This window comes from Eumetopias jubatus, unplaced genomic scaffold (assembly GCF_037043125.1).
Source record: "Eumetopias jubatus isolate StellerSeaLion01/CBP00866 unplaced genomic scaffold, mEumJub1_p1.0 scaffold_7, whole genome shotgun sequence".
Taxonomy (NCBI): domain Eukaryota; kingdom Metazoa; phylum Chordata; class Mammalia; order Carnivora; family Otariidae; genus Eumetopias; species Eumetopias jubatus.
This window is the reverse complement of record NW_028274813.1, coordinates 17,660,282-17,670,157: the sequence shown is the minus strand read 5'-3', so window position 1 is coordinate 17,670,157 and position 9,876 is coordinate 17,660,282. Positions and strand designations below refer to the sequence as shown.

At 40.2% G+C, this 9,876-nt stretch overlaps 1 protein-coding gene across 1 annotated transcript; it reads left to right on the top strand.

Moving 5' to 3' along the window:
* Positions 1–2,669: 2,669 nt before the first annotated feature.
* Positions 2,670–4,652, top strand: FLRT2 (fibronectin leucine rich transmembrane protein 2). Its single transcript, XM_028098701.2, has one exon. The coding sequence runs from the start codon at positions 2,670–2,672 to the stop codon at positions 4,650–4,652; it is 1,983 nt and encodes a 660-aa protein (XP_027954502.1).
* Positions 4,653–9,876: the final 5,224 nt, after the last annotated feature.

The window sequence follows — 9,876 nt, the reverse complement described above, 5'->3', positions numbered from 1 at the left end:
ATGTTACTGTGTTTAGGGCAATGCCCCTCAAATGTTAACATAACTCCCTAGGTTCTTGCTAATATGCAGATTCTGCCTTTCCAACAACTTCCCAGCTTGAGCTCACACTCCTGGACCAGGATCACCCTTGAGTAGCAAGCTATTAGGGAACGCTGAGATGGCTTAAAAATTTGAAATCTGAGCTAAGGATGACATCAGGCTGATGACATTAAACTCATTTTTCCTAAACTATCCCAGTTGTATTATAAATTATTCTTTAAGCAGATAGGGAAATTTTTTCTGGGGGATTGGGGGGGATGGCTCCTGTCTAGTGGTGAAATGTATATTTGTAAATTTTAACAAATTAAATATATCTTTTTAAGATTTTATTTATTTTTTGACAGAGAGAGACACAGTGAGAGAGGGAACACAAGCAGGGGGAGTGGGAGAGGGAGAAGCAGGCTTCCCACAGAGCAGGGAGCCTGATACAGGCTAGGTCCCAGGATCCTGTGATCATGACATGAGCCAAAGGCAGACGCTTAACCGACTGAGCCACCCAGTCACCCCAAATAATGTTTGGTTTTTAATAAAGTCATAGCTCAGTCTGTTTTGCCTAGACAAAGATTCCTTATTCCTCCCCTTTCCTTTTAAAAGGTTTTTGAACAATAAAACATGCATTTTACTGTTTCAGGTCATCAGAGGCATTTTTTAGGTGGTTCACAATTTTTTTTTTTAAGTTATAGAACAAATTTACAATATACTTGACAGGATTTACAGTGTTTTTTTTTTTCTTTTTTAAATTACGTTTCTAAAAATAGCTAAGGGAACAATTTCAAACAGTTCCTCTGTGCTTCTAGATATAAGTTGTTTTGAGCTTCTGTCTGTTGGTGAGAATTAAGAAACTCAGAGGTTGCCATGTCCGGTCTTGTTAGCTTATTTTGTAAGGAAATCAAATCTAGCACCTTTCAATTAACTGCTTTACCTCTCTGATCTAAAAACAGACAGGACACGTTGTAGAGCAGGAAGGCATGATTACTATCTGTGGATTGCCTTTACTTCCCCAAATGGGTCTTCTATCATTTCAAAGTCTGCTGAAGATCCTTCTTGAAAAGTAGAAAAAAAAAAAAAAAAAAAACCTCACAGATGAGAGGAAGGTAGTAGTGTTGAAAAATAACTTATCCCCAGTCATGAGCTTGGCAGCTCTTAAGGGGATCAGAAGGGTGTATCTCATCTGTACCCGGAAGTCCCAAAAGAAGGAATAAACAGAAACATATCACATGGACTGGAGTCCAGTCGTTCTCCTTGGTAACTCATGTGTAAGCTGTTTTGGAGAAAGACAAAGATGAGAAGAGGCAAAAAGTGGGGAAGAAAAGAGAAATCTCTTTGCCTTCATGCATGCTTCTGTGCGTTGCTTTTATTCCTCTCCCTCAGTGTCAGATCAAAAGGACACATCTTTTATTTTATTTTATTTTTTAAATTAGTTTTAGAGATAGAATTTAGTGATTCTAGGGCCTTGCATATAACACCCAGTGCTCATCACATCAAGTGCCCTCCTTAATGCCCATCACCCAGCTACCCCATCCCCCTACCCATCTCCCCTCCAGCAACCTTGTTTGTTTCCTAGAGTTCAACATCTCTTATGCTTCGCCTCCCTCTCAATTTTCCTCTTACTTTATTTTTCCTTCCCTTCCCCAGTGTTCATCTCTTTTGTTTCTTAAATTCCACATATGAGTGAAATCATATGGTGTTTCTCTTTCTCTGACTTAATTTCGCTAAGCATCATACCAAAAGCACACATCTTTTTGAACGACCTTATCAGTCCCTATCTTGCATTTGTTTATTTATAACTAGAAAGGATTTTATGTGTTTGCCCTCAAATTGTATTAGTTACTCAGTCACTTGTGTCATCTTGAAACAAGGTGTGACCAGTTGGATTTGTAGGTGATCATCATTATTGATTCAGTGGATTCAACACTGTGCCTTGCACTTTTCTATTTGGATATGCAAATGGATATTTAAGAGAAGATACTGATTGGGATGTAAAATTCACAGTATGATCACTGAGGGTGAGGGTAACAGTATACTTTTCCTTTGAAGATCAGATAATTGAATCATGTTCCTTTCTTGAACACCTTCTCAACTAAATTATTGTCACTTAAAACATTACGTCAACTCCTGCCTCTGGCCATTTGGTCCCGGGCACATTGTTCTCGATGGGCAAAGAGTTAGATCAGCACTTCATCCATTAGGACCCTTAACTAACTTTTTTCTCTTTGCTTTCCTACAACAGATTGCAGATTGAGCTTAACCAAGAAGTTCAGAGTCTGATCAACGCTGAACTGATCTACAACACGAGAAGGGAGTTCTAGTTCTGCCTGCCCAGTTGGGTCCCTGATGACTGCTGATAACTTGGCTTCACTCATTGCCTATGTGGAAAATTCTCCCTATTGAATTTTTTTTTTTTTTCACATGGAGGACAGTAACAAAGAAGACAACATAGGCTGATAAAACCAGAGACCACAGGAGAATTCTTTTACCACAGGCTTTTGAGACTTTTCCTGTAGTTGGAGTTCTGGACGTTAACAGAACCCTGTCCAGTCATTTTGGTTTTGTTATATATATATATATATATTTTTTTTTTCTCTTTTTACTTTCCCCACCACCTTGTATTTTGTTTCTGTACTTCAGAAATGGGCCTACAGACCGCACAGTGGCCCAGCCATGGGGCTTTTTTCCTGAAATCTTGGCTTCTCATCTCCCTGGGGCTCTACTCACAAGTGTCAAAAATCTTAGCATGCCCTAGTGTATGCCGCTGCGATAGGAACTTTGTCTACTGTAATGAGCGAAGCTTGACCTCAGTGCCTCTTGGGATCCCGGAGGGTGTAACCGTACTCTACCTCCACAACAACCAAATTAACAATGCTGGATTTCCTGCAGAACTGCACAATGTCCGGTCCGTGCACACGGTCTACCTTTATGGCAACCAACTGGATGAATTCCCCATGAACCTTCCCAAGAATGTCAGAGTTCTCCATTTGCAGGAAAACAACATTCAAACCATTTCACGGGCTGCTCTGGCCCAGCTCTTGAAGCTCGAGGAGCTTCACTTGGATGACAACTCGATATCCACAGTGGGGGTGGAAGACGGGGCCTTCCGGGAGGCTATTAGCCTCAAACTGTTGTTTCTATCCAAGAATCACCTGAGCAGTGTGCCTGTGGGGCTTCCTGTGGATTTGCAAGAGCTGAGAGTGGATGAAAATCGAATTGCTGTCATATCAGACATGGCCTTTCAGAACCTCACGAGCTTGGAGCGTCTGATTGTGGACGGCAACCTCCTGACCAACAAGGGCATTGCCGAGGGCACCTTCAGCCATCTCACCAAGCTCAAGGAATTTTCAATTGTTCGGAATTCACTCTCCCACCCTCCTCCTGATCTCCCAGGTACACATCTGATCAGGCTTTACCTGCAGGACAACCAGATCAACCACATCCCTTTGACAGCCTTCTCAAATCTGCGCAAGCTAGAGTGGCTGGATATATCCAACAACCAACTCCGCATGTTGACTCAAGGGGTCTTTGATAATCTCTCCAACCTGAAGCAGCTCACTGCTCGGAATAACCCCTGGTTTTGTGACTGCAGCATTAAATGGGTCACAGAATGGCTCAAATACATCCCTTCATCTCTCAACGTGCGAGGTTTCATGTGCCAAGGGCCCGAGCAAGTCCGGGGAATGGCTGTCAGGGAGCTGAATATGAATCTTTTGTCCTGCCCCACCATGACCCCTGGGCTGCCTGTCTTTACCCCGGCCCCAAGTACAGCCTCTCCAACAACTCCGCCCCCAACCGTCTCTGTCCCTACCCCCAGCAGAAGCTATACACCCCTGACTCCCACCACCGCCAGACTGCCTACAATTCCTGACTGGGACGGCAGAGAAAGAGTGACACCGCCTATTTCTGAACGGATCCAACTCTCTATCCATTTTGTGAACGACACGTCCATTCAAGTCAGCTGGCTCTCTCTCTTTACTGTGATGGCGTACAAACTCACGTGGGTGAAAATGGGCCACAGTTTAGTAGGGGGCATTGTCCAGGAACGCATAGTCAGTGGTGAGAAGCAGCACTTGAGCCTGGTTAACCTAGAGCCCCGATCCACCTATCGGATTTGTTTGGTGCCCCTGGATGCTTTTAACTACCGAGCTGTGGAAGATACCATTTGTTCTGAGGCCACCACACATGCTTCCTATTTGAACAATGGCAGCAATACTGCTTCCAGCCATGAGCAGACGACTTCCCACAGCATGGGCTCCCCTTTCCTGCTGGCGGGCCTGATCGGGGGCGCAGTGATATTCGTGCTCGTGGTCTTGCTCAGTGTCTTTTGCTGGCACATGCACAAAAAGGGGCGCTACACGTCCCAGAAGTGGAAATACAACCGGGGCCGGCGGAAAGACGACTATTGTGAGGCAGGCACCAAGAAGGACAATTCCATCCTGGAGATGACTGAAACCAGCTTTCAGATCGTCTCCTTAAATAACGATCAGCTCCTTAAAGGAGATTTCAGACTGCAGCCCATTTACACCCCAAATGGGGGCATTAATTACACAGACTGCCATATCCCCAACAACATGCGATACTGCAACAGCAGTGTTCCAGATCTGGAGCACTGCCACACGTGACAGCCAGAGGCCCGGCGTTAGGAAGGCAGACAGTGAGACTCTGGCAACTACACACGTGTGTACTCAGAGAGACACGCAAATTACATTTGATAAATGTTACCCAGATGCATTTGTGCATTTGAATACTCTGTAATTTATACGGTGTACTATATAATGGGATTTAAAAAAAAAAAAGTGCTATCTTTTCTATTTCAAGTTAATGACAAACAGTTTTGTAACTCCTTGCTTTTTAAATCTTAAAAAAAAATAGTCGCTGAAGTACTGTACAGGGTTGTACAATGAGAACCCAACGCCAAGGCAAAAGATGGAGTGATTCTTCCTCATGATGCACATTAACCATTTTGCTGTGGAAGCTGTCAGAATAAATTCCTTTCTTACAGTCGGTGGTCAGATGAAAGGGCAGATTAGAATGAACTCATCAGGGTAGGCTAAGTGATGTGGGTAAAACAAGAAATGGCGCGGATACCTTCATGCTATTTCTGAACTTTCTGATCTGGAAGAGAAGTTAAAAATCTCGAAATATCAGAAAGGAGGTAGTTACCCTGATTTGACCCAAAGCAGGAAATATAGAAAGGCATCACAAGGAAGCCCGTTCCTGTAAGATAAGTTAACCCAACCTGGCAGAATCCAGCAAGTGACATGTTTGGAAAAGAACTTCAAACCCGGGCGTTGGCTTTCTGACTAGGAGCTTAAAAATCACTCCTCATGCTTCCCTGATTCTATGTGATAACAGAGTTAGAGACTTGAGTCTGATTTCAGTCATCTTCAGGGACAGGTAGGATGTTCCAGCAAGAAAACTCCCTTTAAAAGTGTTACTATTCAAATCATATGTCAGGTTGAATCACATTCAACAGAGATATATTCTAGAATACTTTTTTAGAAGAGGCTAATAAAATAACGGGAAGAATTATATTGAATGGAATTATTTTTGATAATGAGAATTATTTGGGTAGATTCACTGCAGCTATGTCAACATGATATTTAGACCAAGAGATTAGTGTTTGGAATATACTAAACTTGTTATTTAAAAACTATTGATACCATTTAGACAAAAACAAGTGATCAGCTATTCTGCTCTACTTTATCAAATGACTGTGTTAGTATCATGTTGAAATAGCTTGAATTAATACCTTTATCCCCTCACAAATTTGTCTTCCAATCACCTCACATATATTTTCGTAATTAGCTGTTTATGCTACATTTGTTTGTTTTTTTTTTTCCCACTCTGCTTAAAATTTGAAAGAAAATTTTGGATGCCAGTCTTGGTTGCACAAAATATCCATATATACTTATACACTTTAAAATGTATAGTAATTTTCAGTGTTAATAATTCCATGGGAATACATCAAAGCTGGCTGAAATAATGTTTTTTTTTTTTTTTTTTTTTTTTAAGCAATACTGAGTTTCCACCTTGGACTGACTTTGATCCTGTTCCATTTTTGAAATTTCATTTATTCCTTTTCAGTCTTGGATGTTCCTCTTCTTTGGGAATCATAGAGGGATAATCAATCTTTTATTAACAGGATAACATGAAAAATGAACAAGTCAGGGAACATAGGCTTGTTCCCCTAATCTTGGCAGAGTGGGGCATAGAGCAGAGGACATAGAGAAGGGAGGGATGTCAGTGCTTAACTCTAGATATTTTGGAAGCAATGCCCATCTTCACAAACTATGTATAATTTACTCCTTTTCATCCCTTAGATGTAGAAGGGCTATCGATCGCATACATTATCTGAAAAACACACACCCTTGGAAAATTCCTTTTAAAGTCAAATTTCACCCTGTGTTGCATATTTCTTTTACCACTGGCCATTTTTTAAGGACCTATGAAGTTAATGTCACAATCATTTTTGCTTTTCTCTCTCTCTCACTTTTAACAAAATAGAACTGTGATGTGTCTTCTTTGTAAGAGTTTAGGTATAAAATGCTATGCAAGTTTTTTCTTTATAGTAAGAGCTTTATTTTCTTTAATAATGTACCCCCAACTTATATGTTTTAATCTTCCTTGTCCCTCAGAATAAGCAGAAAATATAACTGAAGTTATAATGTTGTAGAAGCAAGAATTGAAACCACAGTTGAGCTGAAATTAGCTATGAATTAATTTGAATTAATTCTAAAGTGACTTAGGTTTCCATTTTAGTATATTAGCTAGCAAATTTTGGCTGTTGCTTTTTTAAAGTTAATTCCACACAGCGAAGGGACAAGACAGTCTGTGAAGGTGATCAGTGTTACTGGTAAGCCATGTAACATTCAGGACAATGACATGGGGTTTTCTGTACTTAACTGGATAATTCCCTTCCACTGTGCTCTTCCCCTTGGCTGTGTAGATAAAACTCTGTGTTCAAATGATGGTACTTTGATTTTTGAGGGTTTTTTTCTCTCTTATCCACAAAAAAATCATTCTCATTTATTTCTATTGTGTGTATAACCCCGGCGCGATATTTGGCTGCTGAAACGTTTTTGCTTTGGGCGAAGAAGACCAATGTTGGAGAGGTTTCTATGACGTCTTATATTCTCAGAATTATTTGGGGCTTACCTGGTACAATGAAGACCTAGTCACTTGAAATGGTTCCTTTGCTAGAAGATGTTCCAGAAGACATAGAATGTAGTATAGGCTTCACTTTGATCTTGTACACAATGTGGCAGAGACTGCTAAATCTAAGATCTCCCATTTCTCATAACATACCCAGGGCTCTCACTTACACCAGGATAGAAAGCACATCACGGGATTTGTAATGTCTTACGTGTCTTAGGAAAACTGCTGAATAACCAACCATCAGTGTTGGATTAGGCTTTGACTGGCATTTTCAGTCACGGGAATGTGTTCTACTCTGTATTTTAGCCTCTCTTGCTGTCATTGGTTCGTATTTTGAGATTAGTCAAGAGTCACAGTTGAAGGTGCAGGCCAAGTCTGTGAACAAAGCCATACATAAGCGACTGGCTTATAAAGAGCTTGATATCATTTGACCAAACAAGGTGATCAGATAATACACAGCCACTTTCAAAGCTAGAGAACTGTCACTGTGCAGAGGCAATTCTAAAAGGAAAAGGTATAGCCATGGTCACACAGATCTTATTGATCGTTATTCCAGCCTAGGGTTGTCATTAATACCTATCTGTTTGGGGAGATGGGCTCGAACAGAGAGAGGCTCTGGGCTTCCCTCAAAAATGTATTAACACCTCATCGCAAAAGACAGTCACGGGCAGGGACAAAAAGTATGTTTCCCTGCCTAATTTTCCCATGTGAGAGGTGGAAAACATTCTATCCCATGAGAAATAATGCAATTTCTAGTTATCTGAATGTTCATTGAAAATATATTAGATATGTTCCCTGAGGTAAAAACAAACACAAACAAACAAACAAACAAAAAACCAAAAAAAAAAAAGAAAACCTGTGATGTGACTAGTCTGGCAAAATTATTAATGAAGTAGCTAATTCTAAGGCTCCGTTTCCTACCAGTGCAGATCATGATGGTCTTAGTCATTTCACAAGATCACAACCTCCTTCCCCTCTGTGGAGAACCAGCTCTGCATGTAGCCAGCAGGACACCCAGTCCAAACATAAGTTACGGGGAACAGTTGCTGCGCTAGTTTAGGGAACATCAGCTGGAGAGCTCAGTGTCACTTTTGATCACGAAGGGTTAATTTCCATTGACATCTTTGTTTATAGCATTTTTCGGGAACCTACAACAAGAAGACATTACTTTAGAACATGAGAAGAATGGTTTTGCCCATGATTTTCCTGCTTCATGGGCAAGCTAAGCAGTTTCTTTGTGCCCCAAAGGGAAAGAGATACAAACACAAAACAAAACACTCTCCTAGTTCTTAATCTTTGCCAAAACTGGCCTGATGTTCTTTTTTTTTTTTTTTAAGTCAAAATACTAATGAAGAATGCTATAGCTTACACCCTTCTCTGATTTCTTCAGCAGGGTCAAAAGACAATTGCTGGCAATGGGGATGCTTGTCACAAATTGTGGGGAGAAAGATTTGTACATGTATGATACTGTTGTTATAACAAACGGATCAGATTCTTGTGCTATGGTTTTCATTTTTCTTTTTCTAGTGTCACATCCACCAGAAGAGCACAAAGCAAGGCCATCGCAACAGGCATTTTTAAACTAGCATGAAACACACACACGCATGCACACACACACACACACACACACACAAACACCGAGGTATTTATAAAGATATCCACGGGATGTAAGATTTATAATCTTTTTGAGGCAAGGTGAAGGTATCGCCACTGTCTGTCCTTCCTAGGACCAGTATATATTCACTGAAAGTTAATCCCGATGATTTGTTATTGTTTGAACCATATGTTGATTTGCTTCTGGTTTATGTTTAGTGTGTTCTCACTGACAAGGGACTGCAAGGGCCTGGAAGATTCTGCATTACACATCTTCTGAGACCTAGCATGTCGTACACTTTGTTAACTACAAACTTCACTCTACACTATACAGTACCTTGTTGCCCTATTCAGTAAAAGCTTATTTTAAAAGAAAAACACATTGCGTTTATCTGAGTAAGTTCATTGGGTTACAGCCAATACTTGTGTTGTTATTGTTAAAAAGAAATGTGGGATGCTTCCTGATGATGCAGGGATGAAGAAAGTAGTAGGATTTTTCCTTTTCTCCTACCTTGAAGACAACTTGTATTTTTTAAGGTCATTTGATCCTTTTTGTGTGAGGGGTTTAAATGACATCTTCATGTTCTTTTCTATTTCCCAACTAGATTGTGTGTTTCTATGAATATCTTTTCGGTATACACACATACATCAAGCATATTGTTTTGTATTTGTGAAATCTGTGTTGTTTAGGATAGAGATAAATACCAATGTAGTTATCCAATCAGAATCGTCTTTTTCCCTATTTCAAAACATAAGCTATCAGTTTTAACTGTCAATTTTCCTTACAAATTCTCATGGTACATTTCTACTACAGATTTCTTTATAGCTCATCCACCCATACTTACAATGAGCATTCATGAAAATGTATCTATTCATATGCTCCAGTTCAACTCAGATTAATCTCACAGTTTGCCAGAGCCCTTTCTCTAACTCTTCTCGGCCATTTCACTAATAATATATTTGACAGAGATTAAATCAGGAAATAAAATCATGACACTTCAGTTAACTAGTGTTAATTATTTGTAGACTATCTATTGGAAAATTAAGTATGAAAGATGGTGGTAACAGGTGATTGATATTACACTTGGGAGATTT